We start from the raw sequence: 25,741 nt of genomic DNA on the forward strand, positions 1-25,741 counted from the left end.
CCACCATTACTGCGGTGGTACTAGTGGGTGACCGATATGGGTTTTTCAAGGGCCAATGCTGATCCTGATATTAAGAGAGCAGGGCTGCCATTGGCCGATATATAATGCTGATATATCTATTATTCCATTCAGAGTACATCTGATATACATGGTTATCAGTAACATGGTTTTAGCGGGAGTTGCAAATGAATGAAATAGAAAAATACTGTACATTGGGTTCTTCTGTAGATTTCAGAACATGACTGGAGTTTAAGGAAAAGTGGGGTACAGTTTGTCCGAAGTGACGTCATTATTCTCTACAGTATAAATATATTATTTAACGCTAGCCAGTAAGTGGTTTTAGATTAGATCCGCTTTCATTTAGGATCGGAGAAACAAAGGGCTTAAAGTTCTCCGGCGCTGTGCCGGAATTCCGGCGTGGGGCGTTTAATATTCGACAATATGTCTGTGGAAAGTATTCTTGCATATTTTTTTTTTTAACTGTATGTGATATGTGTGTGTGAAGCACCAGTCCGCAGCACAATTGGTGGTTCGGTGTATACACGAAAGAAAGAAAAGGGACTGGCACTTCCCGACTATGTGGACACTCATTGGCTGTTGAAGTCTGTAAACAGGGGAAATTTCTATTGGGTCAACTGAGGTGTCTATCAAAAGGTCAACGTGTAGGCACTTTTTTTGGTTTACACGCTAACTGAAGTTAGGCTGATATAAAACAACGCAACAGCAGTCCGTGTGTATTTATTGAAATAATAATGCTTTTTGGATTAAATATTTTATTGATCGTATGGACCTTTGCCAGCGTAACAAGGCCATTTTTGTCAGAATGTAATAAATCAGTGGACTACGGCTTCACAGATAAGTGGCGTCAATTCTGATTACAGGCAGTACTTGAAGAATCCATCTATGGTTCGTTCTTTCATTATTCTGTTTCAAAACCAAGTTGTTTTTTCAAAACGGAAAAACAGATAAACAGACATCAGTTTTTGTTTTTCTGCCCCCCCATCATATATTTCCACATTGAAGATTTCTTCTGAACAATGTATAATTATCTTCTCGTCTTGTTCTTGTGAACCCAGTATCGTGTTTCCATGTGTCTGGTGAGCTAAGTGTATCGTCACACCCCTAATCTAAGCCCCCATACACATTTCAGGCACAGAAAATGTTCTTGCTTTAAGACCTGGAACATATTAACATGTAAAAAAGATGATGATACAGTGCAGTATGACCAGTAGCCTTGGAGTCTAATGTTAGCTAATATTAGGAAACCTTTGATAGGTATTGCTGTGTGCAGTAGCTGGCATTAATAGTTTGTTGACTCTTGTATGTATGTTTTAGTGCGCCGATGTCCTGTAATCACGACTAGTGGGGGCTGGTCAACAAAAATTGCATAGTCTCACTTTGAACCGTAGCCGATACAAATTTTAAAAGAACTTTGAATTTGCTTGCGTGTGATTATAAATCAACAAACTAATCTATTAGTTATTGCTAGTCAGATTAAATACTTATTATAAACCTCTTACATATTGTAAACCCCTGAAACTGGGGTTAAGTGTAAGGAAATATTTTTGAGATTAATTGAAAGTTTATTGTGGGAGAATCTTAAAACTACACACCATAAGATGAAACACTGTACTAAATTTGGTTGCAAAGTTTTTTAGATGCTAACATATAACCATAGTTTCAATGGCATTTTCATGACTATATTTCAGCATGCAGCACGTTGTACAAGAGCTACTGGACGTGTTTCTTGACAAAAGTTGTACACACAGCTTCAAATCTTCATTCTTTACATAAATTATAGCATCATTGCTCAAGTTTACAAGTGAGATGCCACCGCAGTAATGATGGCTTATTTATTTTTGCCTACAAACTGGATCAGTCTGTACAGATTCATATGAATGCACACACACAGATGCACATGCATGCACACAGTATGTAAATTTGCTCATACTAATTACATGCACAACATGAAAACAAAATGTTGAAGAGGAATTAAATCACTTTAATCACACAACAATAGCTCAGAGTTGTTGATACACCTAGCACAAGTGCTTCAGCACCTGTGCATCGTGTCACGGATGTAACCGAATTTTGCGTGACGTTGTTTCACCCATCACCTCAAAAACAGCATGATTATACCGTGGCTAAGCTCATTACCCCTCTGTCTGTCCTCACTTCCTAGCCTATTCCCGAATCAGCTCTTTCTCTCTGAGTTCGTTGAAACCTCCTACCAGGCCAGACAGAAGGGGGGGTTACAGAGAATTGATGGATATGAGAGTGGGTGAGGAGAATGACTTGTTTCGTAGCAGGAGATAGCCCCTTTGGGTAGTTTTTAATTAGAGAACACACTCACTTCTCCAAAACTCAAATGACAGTATTGCACTATTCATTTGTAATGTGTTCCTGCATGCATCCTGAGACAGCTGCACACAAGTATTTGGTCTTGTTAGACCCAGGCTATGTCTTTTTTGGTATTTTAATTACTTTTCCCAATATTTTCTCCTCTCCTCTCCTCTGTTGTCAGTCTGTAGTTCAGAGTTTTGTCCTCATCTTTCTCTCTTGGATGTGAGGAAAGACGTGAAGCAGGCAGGATTTAGTGACCTCTCCCTGCCAGGGTTTTCCGGCACACCATGATAGGGTCTCTCTATCTTCCCCCCCTCCTCTAATTCTTTGTATCTGTCTCGGCTTCATAAATTCAAGTACGTTTAATTGATGTGACAACTCAAGGTTACAAACACCAACACCAATGCAGTCATGCGACTCATTCATTTCCTCGCTGTCCATACAAATTTCCATCTTGCTTACATCTCTCTTTTACTGTCTTTTGGTCTCTCCTCTTTCCTTTGTCTCTATGAGCATCATTCGCTCTCTTCTTTCTCCCAGTCTTTTCCTCTGTCCTGTATATGCCAGTGTAATTTAGACTGTGACACACAGACTGTAACAGACAGACTGTGACAGACAGACTGTAACAGACAGACTGTAACAGACAGACTGTGACAGACAGACTGTAACAGACAGACTGTGACAGACAGACTGTAACAGACAGACTGTAACAGACAGACTGTGACACACAGACTGTGACACACAGACTGTGACACACAGACTGTGACACACAGACTGTGACAGACAGACTGTAACACACAGACTGTGACAGACAGACTGTGACACACAGACTGTGACACACAGACTGTGACACACAGACTGTGACAGACAGACTGTAACACACAGACTGTGACACACAGACTGTGACACACAGACTGTAACAGACAGACTGTGACACACAGACTGTGACACACAGACTGTGACACACAGACTGTGACACACAGACTGTGACAGACAGACTGTGACACACAGACTGTGACAGACAGACTGTGACAGACAGACTGTGACACACAGACTGTGACAGACAGACTGTGACACACAGACTGTGACACACAGACAGACTGTGACACACAGACTGTAACACACAGACAGACTGTAACACACAGACTGTGACACACAGACCGTGACACACAGACCGTAACAGACAGACTGTGACAGACAGACTGTAACACACAGACTGTGACACACAGACTGTGACAGACAGACTGTGACAGACAGACTGTGACAGACAGACTGTGACACACAGACTGTGACACACAGACAGACTGTGACACACAGACTGTAACACACAGACAGACTGTAACACACAGACCGTGACACACAGACCGTAACAGACAGACTGTGACACACAGACTGTAACAGACAGACTGTGACACACAGACTGTGACAGACAGACTGTGACACACAGACTGTGACACACAGACTGTGACACACAGACTGTGACACACAGACTGTGACAGACAGACTGTGACAGACAGACTGTGACACACAGACTGTGACAGACAGACTGTGACACACAGACCGTGACACACAGACTGTAACAGACAGACTGTGACACACAGACTGTGACACACAGACTGTGACACACAGACCGTGACACACAGACCGTAACAGACAGACTGTAACACACAGACTGTAACACACAGACCGTGACACACAGACTGTAACAGACAGACTGTAACAGACAGACTGTAACAGACAGACTGTAACAGACAGTCTGTGACAGACAGACTGTAACAGACAGACTGTAACAGACAGACTGTGACACACAGACTGTGACACACAGACTGTGACACACAGACTGTGACACACAGACTGTGACACACAGACTGTGACACACAGACTGTGACAGACAGACTGTGACAGACAGACTGTGACAGACAGACTGTGACACACAGACTGTGACAGACAGATTGTGACACACAGACTGTGACACACAGACTGTGACAGACAGACTGTGACACACAGACTGTGACACACAGACTGTAACACAGAGACTGTGACAGACAGATTGTGACACACAGACTGTGACAGACAGACTGTGACACACAGACTGTGACACACAGACTGTAACACAGAGACTGTGACAGACAGACTGTAACACAGAGACTGTGACAGACAGATTGTGACACACAGACTGTGACACACAGACTGTGACACACAGACTGTGACACACAGACTGTAACACAGAGACTGTGACACACAGACTGTAACACAGAGACTGTGACAGACAGATTGTGACACACAGACTGTGACACACAGACTGTGACACACAGACTGTGACAGACAGACTGTGACAGACAGACTGTGACAGACAGACTGTGACACACAGACTGTGACACACAGACTGTGACAGACAGACTGTGACACACAGACTGTGACACACAGACTGTAACACAGAGACTGTGACAGACAGATTGTGACACACAGACTGTAACACAGAGACTGTGACAGACAGACTGTGACACACAGACTGTGACACACAGACTGTGACACACAGACTGTAACAGACAGACTGTAACAGACAGACTGTGACAGACAGACTGTGACACACAGACTGTGACAGACAGACTGTGACACACAGACTGTGACACACAGACTGTAACAGACAGACTGTGACAGACAGACTGTGACACAGAGACTGTGACAGACAGACTGTGACAGACAGACTGTAACAGACAGACTGTGACACACAGACTGTGACACACAGACTGTGACAGACAGACTGTAACAGACAGACTGTGACACACAGACTGTGACACACAGACTGTGACAGACAGACTGTGACACACAGACTGTGACACACAGACTGTGACAGACAGACTGTGACACACAGACTGTGACACACAGACTGTGACAGACAGACTGTGACACACAGACTGTGACACACAGACTGTGACAGACAGACTGTGACACACAGACTGTGACACACAGACTGTAACAGACAGACTGTAACAGACAGACTGTGACACACAGACTGTGACACACAGACTGTAACAGACAGACTGTAACAGACAGACTGTGACACACAGACTGTGACAGACAGACTGTGACACACAGACTGTAACACACAGACTGTGACACACAGACTGTGACAGACAGACTGTGACACACAGACTGTGACAGACAGACTGTGACACACAGACTGTGACACACAGACTGTAACAGACAGACTGTAACAGACAGACTGTGACACACAGACTGTAACAGACAGACTGTGACAGACAGATTGTGACACACAGACTGTAACAGACAGACTGTGACACACAGACTGTGACACACAGACTGTAACAGACAGACTGTAACAGACAGACTGTAACAGACAGACTGTAACAGACAGACTGTGACACACAGACTGTGACACACAGACTGTGACAGACAGACTGTGACAGACAGATTGTGACACACAGACTGTAACAGACAGACTGTGACAGACAGACTGTGACACACAGACTGTGACAGACAGACTGTGACAGACAGATTGTGACACACAGACTGTAACAGACAGACTGTGACAGACAGACTGTGACACACAGACTGTGACAGACAGACTGTGACAGACAGATTGTGACACACAGACTGTGACAGACAGACTGTGACAGACAGACTGTGACAGACAGATTGTGACACACAGACTGTAACAGACAGACTGTAACAGACAGACTGTGACAGACAGACTGTGACAGACAGATTGTGACACACAGACTGTAACAGACAGACTGTGACACACAGACTGTGACACACAGACTGTGACACACAGACTGTGACACACAGACTGTAACAGACAGACTGTGACACACAGACTGTGACACACAGACTGTGACAGACAGACTGTGACACACAGACTGTGACACACAGACTGTGACACACAGACTGTGACACACAGACTGTGACACACAGACTGTAACAGACAGATTGTGACAGACAGACTGTGACACACAGACTGTAACAGACAGACTGTAACAGACAGACTGTGACACACAGACTGTGACACACAGACTGTAACAGACAGACTGTGACACACAGACTGTAACAGACAGACTGTGACACACAGACTGTGACACACAGACTGTAACAGACAGACTGTGACACACAGACTGTGACACACAGACTGTGACACACAGACTGTAACAGACAGACTGTGACACACAGACTGTAACAGACAGACTGTGACACACAGACTGTGACACACAGACTGTAACAGACCGACTGTGACACACAGACTGTAACACAGAGACTGATACAATAAAGCCTTATCTTGGCTTCAACTTTCACTTGAGTGAAAACTAATATAAAGATGTACATGTAGATAGAAAGAAGTTTTTTTTACCAACCATCACCAGTGAGTTTAGATAGAAATACACATGTGATGTAAGATTTATCTTTTTTGTCGACAAAGAAATGCTCCCTGAATACATCTGTTAAATATGGAGCACATAGAATGTACTAAAGATGTTATGTACGTTATGAAGTGGAAGTAGCAGATTAAACCCAGAGATGGTGTAGCTGAGCAAACGTCTGCCTGACTAGGTGCTGTGCTCCAGTCAGCTTCAGATGAAAAGGAGCCAGAACCTCTTCTTTCTTGCTGGCTTTAATGCAGTCAAAGAAGAACATACTCAGGGGGGGTGAATCGTTCACAAGACTGCTTAGTTCCAACCAGAGGACTTGACTTGTGTCAGGGCTAAATTGGATTCCTTGCTACCCATAATGCATCTGCTAAATGAAAATGAATCATGGGGGAGTGTGTTCAGGAATGAGATTGGCCATTGATTTAAAATCGTCATTTGAGAGTGAGTGTTAGAAGCGTGTGTGTTTTTTAATGTTTGCGTGCAAATACATGTGTGTCCTAGGTGCTGTGGAGGAAGAAAAGTGATTTGAAACCCTTAGAAGGATGGACTGCTGGAGAATAATATTAATCCACCAGGGTTTGGGTGTGTTTGGGTGTATTGGAGTGCGCGTCCTTTCAGCTCATCGATTATATCCTAGTGATCTGGTGTTAACTTCTTACCATACCATCTCCTCTGTTTGCTGTTACGTCTTCATGTGCGTGACTTTGTGTGTCGTTGAATGTCCTGGTCATCCTGAGTTATTTATTAAGTTACAACCAGCCTACATTACTACTATATATCTACTGCTGCCCTATGCCACCAGCAGTGTTGGGAGTAACCTCTTACAAAAGTACGCAATAACAGTAATGTACTGCTTTTAAGCAGTAATTTAGCACATTACCAAAAAGTTGGTGATATAATACTTGTTACAATCTCAGTAACTTGCGTTTTAACCTGAAATTAAGATTCAAACCCATGCGTAAATGCGCACAGCGTGTTTCTTAATGGTGAGACGATTCATCCCATTTTACCCATCCCCTCCTCCCCCGCTATTAATCAGAAGGTTAATTTTTATGACAAAGACCCACCCCATCCATGGATTTAATTCTTCACATCACTAGAAAACCACCTATGCAGCACATCTCAGTATGAGAATAATAGGCCCATTAAATAGATAAAGTAGTTTAAAGCATTACAATCCAGATACAGTAATATTGTAATATAACTAATTACTCTCAAATGACTAGTAATCTATAATGGATTACATTTGAGGTAACTTGCCTAACACTGGCCACCAGTAGGTCTCTAAGGTCCTCTGACCGGGGCTTGTTGGCATGCTGACACTGTGGACAACTTTAAAAGGCTGTTTAGACTTGCCTTTGTGTAATGTTTTATTGTTTATGGTGCTTTTTACTGTCCTTAAGTCTGTATTTAATGTCTGTTTTTGTTTTTGTGCGATTCCTTCCACTATCTCCTTCAATTTTTCTCTTGCCTCACTTATTTCATCCTCTCCTCTCCATTGTCCAGGAGACATGAAGCATCCCTCCCTCTCGCCTCCTCCGCCGCCAAGTCTTCCACCTCTCTCTTTCTCCTCCCAGTCATCTGTCTGTTCTAGTCCGTCTGCTGCGAGCAGGAGACAGGCGACAGACTCACTCAAGCTTAATGGATAAGCTGCTCTATTCCCTTCACTATTAGGATCAATAGCACTCACTGGAGGCCGCACAGCACAGCACGAGTGGTGTGCAGCACCGGCGTCCGTGGGGTTAAACACAAACAAAGTGTGTCAGAGTGGTGAGGAGTCAGCCGAGCGTGAGGCCTGTGGGAGGTCTTGTGTGTGAGGTGTGTACATGTATGTGCTCTCATGTGTGACCGTATTTTCGATCCATCTCAAGCAGAGCAGTTATACAAGTCACGTAATTATATTTTAAAATGTTTGTGTTCATGGTGAAAGAAATACGGCGGCGGGAGAATAGCTGAGTTTTATAGCTCGCTGTGTGCAGCGTGTTTGTTGCTCTCCAGTTAGTTCAGTGCACCTCCCTCCTCTGTCTGTGCTCTACAGTCTCTGCTCTATTGGATGCGGTGTCTGACTCACTCGTGTCCTTGCGCGCTTACTCACCGGGTGTTGTCAAGGTGGGGTCCGCCTTGGTACAGTAATAGCTCTCGGAAGGGCCAGACTGCACATGAGTGTGATGAATAGTGCAGGCCAGGACAGCTGTAGCTGCAACGGTGATGAAATTTGTCTACTGCATCACTTCCTGGAAAAAAGAGGAGGGTGATGAAGAGGAGGTGGGGGGAGGGTGAGCACCTCTGGTCAGAAACTGACCATCCCTCAATATCTCCGACAAGCTACAGAAGACATAAAAATGATCCATTGAGGAGGCAGCGGATGCAATATGTTAGCATTTAGGTTAAAGCGAGGGGTACAGTCTGACCTCAGTGCCATTTTTATGACCGGATCGAACTGCGATGTCTTTTTATACTCCCTCTATAAAATCTTATTAAAGAAGTCAAGCTTTGACAATAGCCAGCACCTCTCCTACTCTATTATGTAAGATTGAATTTTCAGACTATGATCCGATTAGAAAAGGGAACCATGAGCCCCGCTGCACAGCACAGGAATCAATCCCATCAATCAAAGCTCAGAAAACACACAGACCCTGAGCAGATCCCCGCCATCAGCCACAGTTTCCTCTCCCGCCTGCCTGTCTTTAAGAGCTGCGGAGCGCTGCAGCTCAGTGAGACTCCTGAGCTGATGTCACTCTTGTGCAATCAGTTGCTCCTTTTTTGAAGCCGAGCGCCCTTGATGTTTAATGTCTTCTGAATGGACCTTCAGCGGGAATGAATGAAAACAACAAAAACATGGATGTTTCGCAAAAGACTGATATCAAAGGACGGACTTCATCCTAACAGCTTCATGACATTTTGATGTGACAAAACGGGTACTTTGCACACTTTCACACAGCTGTAGACATTTCAGGCACTTTCACACACATGGGAACTGCCCCGTGTAACTCCTCTACAGAGTCGCTTCTTTTTGGTGTTAGATCCTCGAGGTCAGTGGTTCCCACCATGTGGGTTTTGGATCAGTGGAAAGGTCATCACGAGTTGAAAACGGGCAGAATATAAGAAAAACGAAAAAGAAGGCTGCAATGCTCCGCTATTTGTGGCAGTATTTACATTTAGCTTAGTGTTTAGTCCTGTGTCATGTTGTCAGAGGTTGTGAGAAGTGTGCCCACACGAGATATGTAACTTTATAAAGGAGAGGGAAAAAGACAAAAAGCATAATATGACCTCTTTAAGATTTTAGAAGTCAGTTGATTCAGTAGATCCTAAGTGAAAGTTTTGAAGTGCAACGGTCCTAGAAGAGAGCTGAAGATGAAATCTTAGAAAAACAAATGCAAAGCACTTGACATCTTGGAGAAAGAAGATACGAACAAGTTGACAGATACAGGAACACAAGAGATAGAAATTTGTCGTGTGACAGGACAACTTTTTTGTGTACCAGCTCTTTCTCATCTGCACCTCCCAGCAGCTGCTTTTCTCCAACATTTGAGTTGTTTTGTTTGTCCGAGTGACTGGACACACGTGAATGATTAATGTGGAACAGTGCCAACTTGATTGGTGAAATGAATCCACACAGTAAACTCTGCCTGGTAGTGTATTTAGTCACGTTGATGTGACTAAAATAAGTAGTCATAATGCCACTTTCGGTTACTTTTTGATTAATTGCCTTGCTCTAAAAGAGACACTGTCCTATGAAACACAGAGGAAGTTAGGTACTAAAGACTCTATACCTTTGGAAGATACCCACTTTTATTTGTCTATCGCAGATATCTGAAGCCTCACATCAGCTTTGGCCAAACATTGGAATGCATTTTTGCTCAGAACGAGGACTGTGGAGCTTGTCCCGCATCACTTAAACTGGAGTCACTATAGGAGTCTTTCATGTCAAGTATGGACCAGGAAACCAGTAACCCTTTCATATGCACATATGGGCATTTGTGTGTTGTTTAAGAATAGGATAAATAATGTGAATCTAGTCTTTGAAAGATCACAAGCAGAAAATGCTGGGAACCAATACTCAAGGTAATGCACTGCATTTGCGTCAAACTACTAACAGAAAAGTAAGAAATCTCAACTTTCTGCTCTCCAGTGACTCCACATGGTGGCGTCACTTCACAATACAAACAGCATACAAATGGATTTCTCTTCCCCCTCAGCTGCTGTATGCAGGTCAGCCGCTGGTCCAATCTTGTGTCCACTCAAAAACCTCCCCAAGGCTTCCTTTCATGTCTTTTTCTGTATTTCTTTCTGTATTTATATCCATTTTGGCACCCCACTCTTCCTGTGTGAGATCTATGTCCACCGGATGGAATTTCTTACTTGTCCAAACCCTCATAGACGCCCCTCCCTCCTATCTCCTTTCTGTTTTTTTGTGAGACTTCATTTTTTTCTTCTCTTACTTTGCATCTTTCTCCCCATCTTGCATTTTTATTGAGTCAATTTGCATGAGACGTGGGCTGTGATTTGTTTTATCTCTCTGGGCCTGTGGTATAGCAATCATATAACTATCAGCCTAAGTGGCATTATCTGTCCTCTGCAGACCATAACGTTGACAAATTTCTCTATTAATATGCGCATGCCGCATTTTAGCCATGATGAAAATATTGGCCACTGTCCCCCATAGGCTACCGTAGTGTGAGACACGGGTGATATTATCATCATTCATCATGCCCCCTCACAACCCTCTCCATGAATAACAATAGGGATCGACCTTGGCTAGTGCCTGGAGGAGAGAGATGCTGCAAGATTATCAGATTATTACTGGGATAAGTCATGGGCTCCTGTGATTGGTCAGCTTTTGAGCTTCTCAACCGGGTGGCAGGGCTGAGGACAGATTTGGTATTTTTGGGCTAATTAGGAATAAGTGGGTGATTTGAGTTTGTGTTACTGAGTATTAGGGCTGTGTACAGCTCTGTCACTGTATATTTAAATCAGTGGTTCTCAAACTTTTTCTGTCACGCCCCCTTTCAGAAGTCAAAAAAAGTTCATGCCCCCCCACCCCGGCTAATGTGGATTTCGGTTTTATCAATCATTAAGAATCAGAATCAAAAAGCTTTCTTGTCACTGACCGTAGTTCAACGAGATTTGAGTGCAACTCCCCTCAAAGTACAGTCAGTTAACATTGCAGGCGAGTGAAATCCACTATACATCCACCCCCGTGAGTTAAAGGAAGACTATGTAACTTGCATTTGAAAGATGAAATAACATTATTCCACTTACTGATGAAAGGTTGAATTCATAACTACTTCTACATAAAATGTCAGGAGTGTGTGAGGTGGTGAAGCAGGTTGGAGGACCCATTTGCAGGACACGGATAGTGCAGGTACAGTTCCAAAGGTTTCACACAGACAGAAGGTGAGCACACTTACTACGGAGTGGCCGAATCCAAAATAACGGGCAGGGCAGGGCAGGGCAGGGCAGGGCAGGGCAACAGAACATCACCAGACAGAGCGTCTACACGCAACAATGACTGGACAGGGAATGAACAGAAACACCAAACTTATATACACAGGGACTAACGAGCAGGGCGGGAGCAACACAGGTGAGAGGGATCAGGGTTAACGGGGCAGAGACAGAAGGGGAAAACAGAGAGACAAATATATATCAAAGTAAGAAGTAACAGATCAGACAACAAACTACTTCAGACACCATCAGACATATCCCCACTAAACTAACACAGACTGAAGCTAAGTAAAACACTGAACTGGGAACTAAGAAACCAAGAAGACAGACATGAGTGACAGACAGAGACGGACATGAGTGAAACCCAAAACACAACAGACTATATAACTGACACTGGACACAGGACAGAACCCAAAACACTAAGACATGAACCGAGACACAGAACGAGGAGCTAAGACACAGACAAACTCTAACACAGGGATCATAACAGGACAATACCTAAACGAGGACACACAACTGGAACACAGAGTACCGAGCAGAATAAACCAAAATGATGAAGAGAAAGAACTAGAAGCAAATACTACGACATGAACTAAGGCACAGGACTGGGAACAAAGACATGGAACCAAAACAGACTAAATGCAGATACTGAACTGACAAAACAATAACTCAGAGAAACTCAGGACAGGATCGTGACATAAAATGACTTCTACGTACTACTGGCCTATGGTGCACCCACACAAAATTAATTGTTCTTTTGTATTATCTTTTAAGTGTTATGACCCGGCTCAGAAGGCCACAACGAAAGGGAGACACACCATGGTAGAGGTTTAACAAAATATGTTTATTTAAACCAAATTTAACCAAAATAAGAGGTATTTCAAAATAGCTGGCCTCGACAGCAGCCTCCTGCAGAATTAGAAAACAGAGTTACAAATACTCTACAGGGCAATTAGCCCAGGTGCCCAGAGTTACTGCAATCAGCTCTTCCTCTACAAGGAAGAGAGAGAGATAGCCTACACCCACACATGACCCCACAGGGCGTCACATAAGCTTTAGCAATATTGTTATTTGACATTCATGCCAATGAAGCAAAATTGAATTGAATTGAAATATACCCTTGCTTGATTAGATAGACAGCCTTATTTGGTCTGGTATGACTAATAGCTTATGGTGGCTACTGTAAACTCTAGATAGATATTGCTGTGTACCGAGACAGTTTTGCTTGATGTAGCTACTTGTGCTACTATTTTCCTATAATGGTCACTTACTGTATAGCCACTGTTCTATTTATTTGATTGCCAGGAAACATGGGCAACAAATTCCTCTCCCTCTGTCTTAGAGACTTAAACCATAGTTACTGCGAACATGTTATAGCTTAACAAATATAGCTTCCCTGTGGAATATACTACAAAAACAGAACAAACAGCATCTTTATTAATGTACTTCAGCTATAAAAACTGCAACAAAAAAGGCTGTAGCCCAAATATGTCGGAGATAAAGGAGCACAGGCATCATGAGTCGATGATAAACTCTGAAGTAGCCGCTTTTGTTCTGGAAAGCTCAGGCAGGTTCTGTGGGCTTCAGGGGTGGAGAGAGGAGTGAGAGGGAGAGCCGGCTACAGAGAGGAGTCAAAACTGTCATCATTGAGATTTGAAAATAAGGACAATTTTGAAAAATACAATGTTAATTACATATTGTACTATATTACAAGTGTTATTATTACTTATAGTTACTACATTCATTATCATTTCATATGGTTTACCACCAGTAGAAGCCTAATATAATTTCAGTAGGTGGTTTTATTTATTTAATCCTTTTGCAAGAAGCACAGTCTACATCTTTTACATAGGCCTCCTGGATGGAAGAAGAAGACCTGAGAGTACGTCTGGGTGTGTTGATGTGAAGGAGGTCGGTGAGGTACAGAGCAGCGAGGCTGTGAACGGCCTTGAAGGCGAAGAGCAGAATCTTAAAATCAGTGTGGTATTTACCTGGGAGCCAGTGAAGCATGCACATAGCCCTGAGGGTCCATGGAACATACATTTTGTCGTCTGCCAAGGTCAGAGCAGATTGTCCACATACAGCCCCAAATTTATGACCGGGCAACTGCAGGCACGGACTGTATGCAGCGACTGAAAATCGGAAAAGGTCCAGATACCCAATTTAGTAATAAAATTGTGCACTTTCATGTTGTGTATATGCACCTCACAGTGGTAGGAAACTTGTGTGTTTATTTGCTTAATAATCCCTCAGCTGCCAATCCTTTTGTATATCTGCAACCTCCATGTGTCTCCGTGTGTAAAATAAGTGTGTCTGCACTTGTGTGTACGGGAGAGGGTTGAGGTTAATTGATTCCTTGAACCCCATCTGGAGTGTTAACGCCCACAGTGGGCTTTAGCCTTGTCAAAGCCATGAGGGCTAATAGACACGGGACGGCTGAGGCTAATTTGGGGCTCTTGGGGGGCTTAGAGTAGGTGGGCCTGTCGGCGGGAGGGTTAGAAAAAAACTCCTGAGTTCCAGATTTGGCGACGCAAAGCTCAAACTGAGGTGTGGAGTCCAGGGACAAGACGAGGCAGAGAGAGAGAGATAGGCTAAGCAGATAACCTCGAGAAGTGTTTATTTACTGGTCCTGCAGGCTAGCCTAGCGGGGGGCCATTGAAAGTCATTAACTTGCAGCCATTATGCTAATACTTGTAAACACATTGATTAGGCCTTTATCTGCCTACCCACTCACTCTGAATGAGTAAATCCATTGCCTTCATGGACCAGTTTTTAAGTGTCTTTTACAATTTGAAGCAACCAAACGTTTATATAAAGAGTGTAGTCAGAGTTTATGACTGTCCACAAACAAATCCAATACACTAGGCTTGCAAGGAAGCGTAACGGGATCCAAGCACCCAACGCTACTCCGAACCAAAATCTCAGTAAAACAGAGCGATTGGGAAGAACAGTACTTTAATTTTATATCATTAAGACATGCTATTAAATATCTCAAATTCATTGGGGTTTTCTTTTTTCAAGCCAGATCTAAGCAATTTCATTCGGCAAGTTCAATCTCTTATGTCCCCGTCTGTGGACATAAACTGAGCAATAGCATCTACTGTTTAATCAGAGCTACAGCTTTTCTTTAAGAGGCTTAATTCAACTAACAACCTCATTTCTTTACCCCTTAAAAGCCAACATAATCCTAGTTCAGCAGCACTCCGATGTCCTATAGATACCAGTTGAGGAATAGGTGGTTAGACAGAATAAAAAACAAAAGGCATGATTTATTCATTTTCCTGTGTGGAATTGTGTCAATTTGAGGGACTGGCTGAAAAACAGATTCCTGAGTCTGCTGTATACATAATCATTCATGACCAAACAGTTAAAAATACCTTGGCTAACACTTCTGAAGTCAGCTGACCACTGAGCTGACCTGCCTGACCCTTTCCCCACATGGCCTGCCTCACTGTGCTAAATTTTGCCTTGACAATCAATGTCGAGAGCTCAATGCTCTGGAACTGATAAGACATGCATGGAAGCGCCCCTGTTTCATGGAGATGTAGTCAGTGAAGGCACCGTGACAAAATGTCAGTATGTGATGAAAAGTGGGATGAAATGTGTGCGAGTGCGTTTGTGTGTTGTTATGTATGCAACTAGCCCATCTGTTAGTATTTTTGTTCAGGATACACATACCTTTCTTTACTATGTCTGACAGATATACACACACACTAACAGATACATGGCATTTGGTTGCTTATTGCATACGTGAGACTGAGTGGCAGTAAAAAATTGCTGCTGTCAAAATAACATCCATATTTCATGTCATGTATTTGTGATGGAATTGTCAACATCAACATCTGTGCGTGTAATAATCTGTCGCCACAAATAGTAGGGGCGGGGGGTCGATATTCACATAAGAACCGAGATTCTTCTTAGATTCTGATATCAAAAGATTCACACTGTCAAAATTCTGAAACACAGGAAAAGAGGTGTAAGGCTTAAAGTAGTTAAATAGAACTAACTTGAAGGGTATTGATGTGAGCATGAACCTTTCTCACTTCACCAAAAGCAAATGACGTCAAGACTGTGAAATTGTTTTTCATACTGGAAGTATACTTAAAAAATACGCTAAAATGTGATGGCTGGAAAAATGGCCTTGAGATTCCAGTCGCATAAAAAACCCTTTTCTCCACCACTGCAGTATGTATTCTTCACATCACCTTTCACCCCTCGCTTCCTCCTCTCCATACTTCTAGGAGATGTATAGGAAAAGAGGCCGTTGCTCAACCTTGGAGGGAAGAGTTGGATTTCAGCTTGAGGGATTCGGGTCACTGGATAGAGCCTGGACGCTGTGTTTCTGCTCGCCGTCCTCATCCTCTTACTCTGTCTCTCCACATTTTGCACTCACCTGCCCCTCTTTCCTACCATAATTCTTTGCAGATGCCTCCAAAACCATACTTCGATAAGCCAAAAATAGCCACCTGCACTCCCACTGTCATGTCCTAATATAATGTTAAATGTTAGCTCCTTAGCTAACAAGCTAAACGTTTTTTACTTTGTTACAGAAATAATGTCTCTTCTTCATTTTGGTGCTATCGTAATTAGCTGCTAATTGCAAGTATGGCTAATGTGTCCTGAGCTGTTTTAGTGGGCTAATGCTTGGATGTCGTGCAGACATGTTGTTGTAAATCCCTTTGTGATTGCTTAATGCTAACAACCACACGCGATACAAGCTAACCTTTACTTTGACCTGCTTTCCATGACAACAGTAAAAGCACATGCTATTGATCCAGTCGTAAGGCACTTTATGTGTCAGGATTAACACAGGGATTCAACAGCTGGATCTCCTGTGACTGCATATGATCATTTATTGAGAACAATTAACCCCAGAGAATCAAATGCAATCAGTTTCGGTTTAGGCCTTCACTTGAAGACTGAAGGATTTGTGTACACATCTACAGTTGGACCAGAAACTGCTTATGTCCCTGCGTTTCTCTTGATTGGAACTTGTTTATAGAGCTTCGAGGTCATGTTTGCATTTCAAACCATGCACAGCGTGAATAGCTTAACGGGGTCCCAGGGAATTTGCTGCAGCAAAGTACTTTTCATGCTGCTGCTGTTTTCCACCAAACACTGGCCCCTGTCCTCACCTTCTTGATAAGTTACAACCAGCCATTTCCAGGTCCCACTCTTACACCTATTGTATTGTCGCCCTGCATAGATCATTTACCCTTAGCTTATTCAATTAACCCAGCAGGCAACCAGCTTGCATATAAAACCTGTGTTTGCAGTTTGGCTGACGTAGGGCCAATCCGTTTACACATTAGGTCAGTTGTACATTGGTTAACTGTCATGTATATATATGTTGAGCAGGTTGTTATTGTTGGTAAACAGGCCTCTAGCTTTAAAAAGAGCAAACAGTGCTGGCGTCGGAGTCTGCTAGTTGCTGTAAAGGCTGCTGCCAGAGACAGATGACCATGAATCTCTGCTGTCCTTTAAAGTCCTACAAAGGTGGACCAGGACAAAAACATCAACGATTGCTACAGGATCTGTGCATAGTATTATTTTATGTTTGCAAATTAATTGAATTACCAGTAATAGAGGAAATTAAAAGGAGTTTTCTTGTTAATGTAAGCTTCTACGACTGAGGAACCAATTCTGTGATGTTAATAAGCATGCAGTTTCTAAAATAATTCTTTGTTTTGTGACATGAAAGTAAGACTCACTTTGGAATTTAACTGAAGGTAGTAACTAATTTTAGACCTTAGCATCCATAATTTTTTTGACAGTGCATTTGAGCTGGCAAAAGATTGAGAGTGGGTAAGAGAAGAGTCCTGTGCACATGGAAATGTGACATTACATGGAAATGCAAAATATTCTGTTGCGCCTGAACAGAGGATATCAGCATCTTTTAATGCCACTATGGCAAGCCCAGAGTGAAAAGGGCAAGCATCCTGGCAGATATCCTGCCAACTCTGAGACGCGGTCAGTCCACAGCATACTTTCCACTCGGCTGTATAACTCATTGAAAGTCGTTGGCCATTGACTTGAATATTATCCATTCCCTATGTATTAGAGGCTGTGCGTCCAGCATGACTCAAGATGGATGGGATGAGGCGAGGGGTCAAGTCCCGCTCTCTCTGTGTCCCACTTTTGGTGACAATGAAGCATATTCTGGTTGCTAGCACACAGTGATCTTGGTGGAGAGGTTGGTATAAAGGCTTTATTCATCTGCTGTAGCCCGTCACAAAGAGACAAATACATCAGCTCACAGGGGAATGGATGAAGGGATAGAGAAAAAGAGAGCTAGGAAAAGCATAGTGAGGCTACAGACTACTGTCTGCTCTTCCACTGTCTTCTTGTCGTGCACTTGTGTGCAATCATGTGCACGGCCAGCACATGTCGGTGTGTCTCTTTATTAGCTTGAATGCGGTGAGGAGGTTTTCATTAACCTCATGCAGTGAGAGGGCACTACCTTGACTGCCGGCTACGCTGCCCTGAGCTGTTTCTGCTCTCTGGGCACTGCAGTATAATCTTCCCGACCTATTTGCACTCTTTCATACCTTCCACGATAAGAGGCCCCTTATTAATGAAATGGGCTGTTTGACAAGGGCCAGCGAGGTCAACTGTCCCAATCAAGGATGCTCTTGCAACTGGGTAGTTGATCCTGAATCTTAGGGGAACATCCATGATCAATTACACACACCGCCTGTTTGTGGGCACACGGTCACTGACTTGACATCCACACCAATGTGCCTACACACACCTGCTTACCTCACACACCTCCGTCTGTAATCCCAAGATATACCGACAGTTGTCAGCTGCAATCTGGTACTCCTCTTGAAATGAGAGTCGTGTTGCTCATCCACAAAGCGCATCACCTTCTGGTCTCTGCATCCCTTGTTGCTGTGTGGGGGTTGATATTACCGCCTATGTGGTGTTTTTTTTTTAAACCATAGGGGGGTATTTCACTTGGGAGAGAAGGTTCTAGTGGGATTTCACTACAGCATTTTGCTCTAGTTTTATTGCTCTGCCTGTGTCTGTTTTTCAAACTGAACTGCAGCAGGATGACATGGCAGAATTTGTGGTTAGGTGAGGTTTTGATTAGGCCTTGGGGAAACTGAAATGGCATACTGATTCTGAGTAGCACAAGATAAATAAAATGATAGGAGGGAGGGAAAAAATATGTGTTCACCTGATCTTTCCATTCGTTTATCATTTCTAACCCAATGGCCACACTGCCTGAGTCCAAAAGCCACTATTGACAAGCGCAGAAGCAGAGACACGTCAAACCTCGCACACAAGCACACTCACAACGCTGTGTCACCCCCCACCTTCCCCCATAGCTTAGCCTTGTGGCATAATCCCATTAGAATCAATTAAGCAAGTCAACAAACTGATCCTGCTTCTTTCAAATGTGGGGAGAGGTCTCCTTCTTCTGTCTGACAGGACGATGGAGGGAAGGAGGGAGGGAGGAAGAGAAGGAGTATAGGAAGAGGATGGTGGTGCCGCTTTGGAGTCACATGACTAATTTGTGTCTGTTGCAGGGAGTACGGGCAGCTGTCCAAAGTCATCCCTCCCTCCCTCTCCATCCTTCACTCTGTCTCTCTCGCTCTCCCCCTCAAACACATGCATTTGTTAGTGTCCTAAAGCCCATTGCATTCATGTGTTTTTGCGTGAGTGCAGTTGCGAGATTTTGCCATTTAGGATTGTCAAATTCCATATGCGGTGACTGCATGTTTTTTTCTTGAACGAGCGGGAACTGCTGTCACTAACCATGTCCCTCTTCTGTTGCTTCTCCCTCAGGGACTATGGCTCGAAGCGCAAGTCGGGTAAGTCACCTGTTTTCCTTCACTATCCTTCACCAAAGCTAACTTCACCCTCCTTTCTCTTTCAACTTGTTGCTCTTAATAGAACACCTCTTTGAGCTCCAAGGGGGGGACATTATGCTGCATGGCGTATGACTCTTAAACTCTCCCTGTGACTTGTCTGTTGAGTGATGTCAATGTGTGGAAAAGAAATAGAGGGCTTGTTTACTTGTCCTGGTGTGGAACGCTGACTTACTGTCGTCTGGAGTGGTTTGAAAAAGCTGCCAAGCCCTCTACTTCTGGCCCTAGATTTGCCTTGCAGTCCAGGGTGGGGTTTCAGAATTGCCTGACACTTTTATGGGATGTCAAAATAGAGTCATTAACATATGTCCCGTTAAGAGAAAGCGTTATTCTTGGATGTGGCAGTCAGGACTTTTAAAGGATTGTTTGCTTTTTGAATGACACATGTCTAGTATTCTAAATAATAATTATAATAATGATTTTTCTTTATAAGAGATGCTTTTGAAGGTATGTGCTAGTTAGGGGACACCCTGAGACTTAAGAGGTAAACAAAAGCTGTAATATGATAATATTAATATGTGATTATTATTATTAATATTAATATTAATAATATGATAAAACATAGGCCCTACTGTGTGCAAATCAGTAGAATATTGAGTAAAAACATCCAGTCATACATCCGCTGCATCCAACATGTGAATTCAGTGGCACGGGCCATCAAGCCAATAACAGGCTTGTTTGACTGTAAGGCTATTCATCCATTCCTTACTGTCAAGCATTCTTTGCCTCATTAGCCATCTTAGCAAATGTATGGCTTTTAGAGGGTATTAGCTACAGTATAGCTGCTTAACAAAAGCATTGGTACATGTGAGTCACTAATATATGCATCTTAGAACCCTGTGTTTTTAAGAGTAGGTAGACTGAGGGAATTCAGGGAAGTATCAGTCATACCTCTCATGAATTATTGATAAGGAAATGCAGGAAATGGCTTGTGGTTAATGGAGAATATGATTCTCTTGCTACAGATGCCTTAAAAGACTGCTTTGTCTTTATATATAAGTAGCTTAAAGGTTGTGTTTGGAACTGGAAATCTTTTGAGAGAGCTTTTGCTAATGAGAAGGGGTACAGCAATGCAAAAAGTAGCTTATATGTTGTGTCTAATGGTCGACCGATTTTTCAATGGCCAATGCTGATATTTAGAGAGCAACAGCTTGGAAACAGCTTGTTTGGATGGAGTTTTTATTAATGAATGAAATAGATGCATAGTACAATCTAAGATACATGATTATCTTAGCCAGTAACGTGTTGTTTTAGATGAAATGTTAATGGATGAAATAGAAAAATACTTCAGAACATGACTGGTGTTTAAGTGAGAGGGGGATGAAGTTTGTCAGAAGTGACGTCATTCAACTGCATTATTCTCCAACAGTATAACAATATATATTTAATGTCAGCCAGTAATGGTTTTAAATTAGATCTGCTGTCATTTAGGATGATATATTGGCCTCGTGAGTGCAGGTTTTGGCCGATCCAGATTAATATAAAATCGGCCAGATACCGATTAATTGACCGACCAATGAATCGGTCTATCACTAGTTACATCCCTTTGATTTTTAGCTCATTCATAAACCTTTTGAATAAATGTCAAGGTGACTTCTTTCAAGTAAACCACTCTTGAAATTAATTGTGAGTTTAGTTTTGAATTAAAAGCACAGGCACCTTGTGACCCTCTTGCAAGGAATCGGTTTTGATGTATCCCCAGAGGGAGCTTACTACCAATTCAATTACATCCACATTCCTTAAAGTGGAAGCTGATTGCTGCTGCAGATAAGCCAGCTTGTGGTTTTTCTCTACATCCCCACAGTGTAGCGCATTATGCTTTGAAACAGCTGGCTTTCATACCCTTTGTGTCAGCAACCTAAGTCTTTGGGATGTTGCCCAGTTGGATGCCACTCCACTGACCCAGTGATCTCTGCTATGACCTGAAGTAACATTATGTCAGTCAGCATTGCAAGAGGGTGTCTGAATGTCTATTTTTAGTTACTGAACGTCTGCAATATTTTTGTGAGTGGAAAGTGAAGGAACACTATCCCCTAATGAAGGGGAAGTGCCACATGCCCTCTGCACCCGATCTCTCCTATAATTTGATTCTTGCAAACAAATGGCACAAGGGGGAGAATGGAAGTGGCATCATGAACCAATTAAAATAAACTTATCAGTATTTTTTATATACATGCAGAGGTGGTGAATGACATAAAGTAGATCACACCCTATCGCTATCCTAAAGGACAGGGCGTATTTGTGGTGTTTTCTTTGTGCTGCTGCTCTCACTGTAAACCCCTGAGATGCTTCTGAAGGCTTTGTGTTGAGAGAGGGTTTAGTAACCACCGTTCATCATCATAACATTTAGGGTAGAGTAAATCTTTTTCCTTTCAATGTTCGCTGTTGTTTAAACTGTGTCGACCTATGTGGATGTGTGTGTGAGAGTGTGTGGAGGTTTGTTTGTTTTATTTGTTCATAAACACAAATGTAAAATTACAATTTGTTGAGTTATATGATGCAACTTTTTCTTAGCAATCAACACAGTACACAGTGCAGCTTCTTGAGAAGTTGTCGACCGATGGCCAATGCCAATATTTAGACAAGAACAAAACAAAGTCATGTGTAATTCTATTATTCCATGCATAGTACAATCTAAGATACATGATTATCTTAGCCAGTAACGTGTTGTTTTACATGAAATGGTAATGGATGAAATAGAGACATACATTGGGTTCTGCTGTAGATTTCAGAACATGACTGGTGTTTAAGGGAGAGTCGGGTAAAGTTTTTCAGAAGTAACCTCATTCAACTGCATTATTCTCTACAGTATAACAATATATATTTAACTCTAGCCAGTAATGGTTTTAGATTAGATCTGTTAGGAAAAATGTTTTAACACTTAGAAAAGACTAAGGCTGAGGAAATTTAGGGCTGACATGATGCCGATTTGTTAAATTTATGAATTGATGCTTTGTCAGGTCTGACAGCACGACAACTTTTAAAATATTTCTTTTCTGAATGGAGTTCGGATCGATCAGGGCAACAATAGCTGGAATCAAGTAACAGACACATATTTTCCAAACGTAGTTCAACTTCTTCGCTTTCTTTTCTCCAAGTAATGTCCAGTTTTGTCCCTTTTTTAATATAAATATGAAGTAGTATCACAGAGCTCTGGGTGCCCACGGTAGCTCGCTGCTGAGAAGCGCGAGTGAAGATAAATCAATGTTTTAATTACAAAGAATAAAGTCAAAAGTTAATTTAATAAAAGCAGTCAACTCTGAGCTCCTCCCGTGGGTAAACGGCGTAGTTGTCGGAGCATAATCCAGTCCCAACTACGGATGTTTACTTGTCCAACAGCTACTGCGCTGCCTCCGAGCTTTCTCTTCCAGTGCTCAGCAGCTCTCCGTCGGCCAGTGGATAGGCTATCGCGACACAGCGTCATGCGACTTTCTTGCTCGAGTTGAAAATTTTCAGCAGCCAGCAGCGCCCCCTCCCCACTGCCTGACAGGAAATCTCTTTTCTCTGCATCTTTGCATTGACTTTGTATGTAATCGCGCCGCCCCAAACCCTCACTTTTGGTCTGAAAGCATCATTAGAGGTGCTGGTATAGTTGTAAACTTGAGAAAAAGCCAGACTAGCTGTTTACCCCTGTTTTCTAGCTGCAGCTCCTGCCCCTAGCTCCATACTTAATGAACACACAACAGTGATAAACATCTTCTCTTCTGTCAGAAAGAAAGCAAATAAGTGTCCAGAATGTTGAGCTGTTGCTTAAAGTTACTTTGAGTGTTTCGTTTGTTTGTTTGCCCGTTTTTTCCACAATGACTATTGCTGCTTTCAACATGCCGTTCTTCTGTTCATTCCAAACAAATTGTTGTTGTCGTTGCTGGAAGCATAAACGTATCGCTTCCACTGTGCCAGAGCACTTTTCTCAAGCAACAGAGGATGTTTTGAACAGCACATGTACACTGGGTATTTGTTGACTCACCATTGTGTAATATCAAGCTGGCAAAAAAGAGTAGCAAAGTGGAAGACAGTGGCCCCCAGTTGAGGGTGTCCTGATGGCTTAACCAACCAGAAAACATTTGAAAGTGTATTTTATTTCATTCCACCTAATGATTCAAAAGAAAGAAATAAATGAAACAGAACACTAATTCATCTTACCTCAACTCTGCGGGGGACATATCATATCAGGCGTGTTTTTGTTTTCTAAAACATGGGGTCAGGTCAGGTCCAGGGAGTTTCAGGGGCCCGTGGCTCTGCACTCTTCCCCTGCTCTGCAGAGTGCAGACGGCGCTTGCGTTCCTCCGTGTGAGGGCCAGATTCAGAGGGAATGGAGGAGGGTGCTGTTTGGGCTGCAGAGGCCTCAGGGTTGAGACAGGCGCTACTTTGTTTACGTGGCACAGTGGATAAGATTTCAGTCAGATGCTGGAATGGCCAGTCGTATTTACTTGGAGGAGGGAGGAGGGCTGTATCTTCATGTCGATGTGTGTGTGTGTCAGGGTTTTTACAAGTTAAGGTTTAGTGGACAGGGGCAGTTTGTGTGTGTACATATCTGTTAAGCTGTCTGTGCTAATTAGGATCTTAGAGCCGGGCTGTGGTTTGTACAATCAGGAGTTCCTCAGTCAATAGACACATTTATATGACACTTACACCCTCCATTACCTGCTGTGCAGAACCTGTGAGAATAAAATCCTTCTCTATGTTGACCTTAACACATTTAACATCACACTGAGCACTTAATTGCAGCAATAATAACGTCAGCACACTCTTATCTCATCAGTGTTGAAGACACAGTAAAGTAAGTATTGATTTAGGCCGAAAAATGATAATTGTCTATCACAGCTTTATAGCTTTAAAGCCTTGTGGCTCAGCAAATGCAGGATGACAGAGCAGTAAGAGTTCTTCCCTGGGGAGTGATGGTGTTGTGTCTGCGTGGCTCGGCTTCCTTTAAATCTAAAGGAGGCGACGTTTAAAACAAAAACCTGTGCGTGAGGTGAGCCAGAGGAAAGAGTGAAGCACAGAGCAGGAGAACAGGAAGAAGAGAGAGTTCGGACGGCCCAGAAGTGGCAGCGCTCGCCGTGGACCAGATGTGGCCTGTGATGTGATTTGACCTCACCCTGAAGCGAGCACCCACACCGTGTCACACTCTCCCAGCTTGGATCGGGAAGCGTTCGTCATTGCTAACGGCTGTTTTTTTGCTAGCTTTGTGTCACGTCACACAAATGTTATTTGTCCCGCCAACGTTTGTGTGTCTCACAGTCAGGGCTGAATTGTTTCCTCTCTGCTGGCCTCTCCACTTCTTGCTAAACATTGCGTCAATACTAGTTAGCGTCTGCCTGTGGTTTGACATTGTTAGCGCTGGTGTCACTCTCGGCTGCTGTGCTTTTTCACAAGTGTCGAATCAATATTGGTTAGCTGTAATTTGTTATTGGTCGCCTTTGTCTTGGTTCTTTGGGATGTCAACAATAGAGTCATTAACGTATGATTCTTGTTTGTCAGTTAATCAAATCACAAAGCATTCCCTCAAAATACTTACTATGTGTGCTCAATAATTTGTTCTCTCAAATGAGGAATTTATACACTTGAATTACAAAAACAATATTTGACATATAAAGATACAGGCAGCAATACCATGTTACGCACATAGGATATATAGGCTACAGACCACACAGTTGTGGGTAGTTGTGCACTCAAGGGATAGGATATACT

The 25,741-nt window shown here is 42.9% G+C and overlaps 1 protein-coding gene across 5 annotated transcripts in view; it reads left to right on the plus strand.

Annotated features, from left to right (window-relative positions):
* Positions 1-25,741, plus strand: part of sh3pxd2aa (SH3 and PX domains 2Aa) — a 113,692-nt gene that overhangs the window by 35,084 nt on the left and 52,867 nt on the right. For all 5 annotated transcript variants that reach the window (XM_038714551.1, XM_038714553.1, XM_038714549.1 and 2 more), the window contains one exon: positions 19,968-19,993. In XM_038714551.1, the coding sequence (XP_038570479.1) occupies positions 19,968-19,993 (26 nt within the window). The remainder of the gene's footprint in view (positions 1-19,967; positions 19,994-25,741) is intronic.

Source organism: Micropterus salmoides, unplaced genomic scaffold (genome assembly GCF_014851395.1).
Source record: "Micropterus salmoides isolate LMB-PRFRI ecotype aquatic unplaced genomic scaffold, ASM1485139v1 Ms_hic_scaffold_12, whole genome shotgun sequence".
Taxonomy (NCBI): domain Eukaryota; kingdom Metazoa; phylum Chordata; class Actinopteri; order Centrarchiformes; family Centrarchidae; genus Micropterus; species Micropterus salmoides.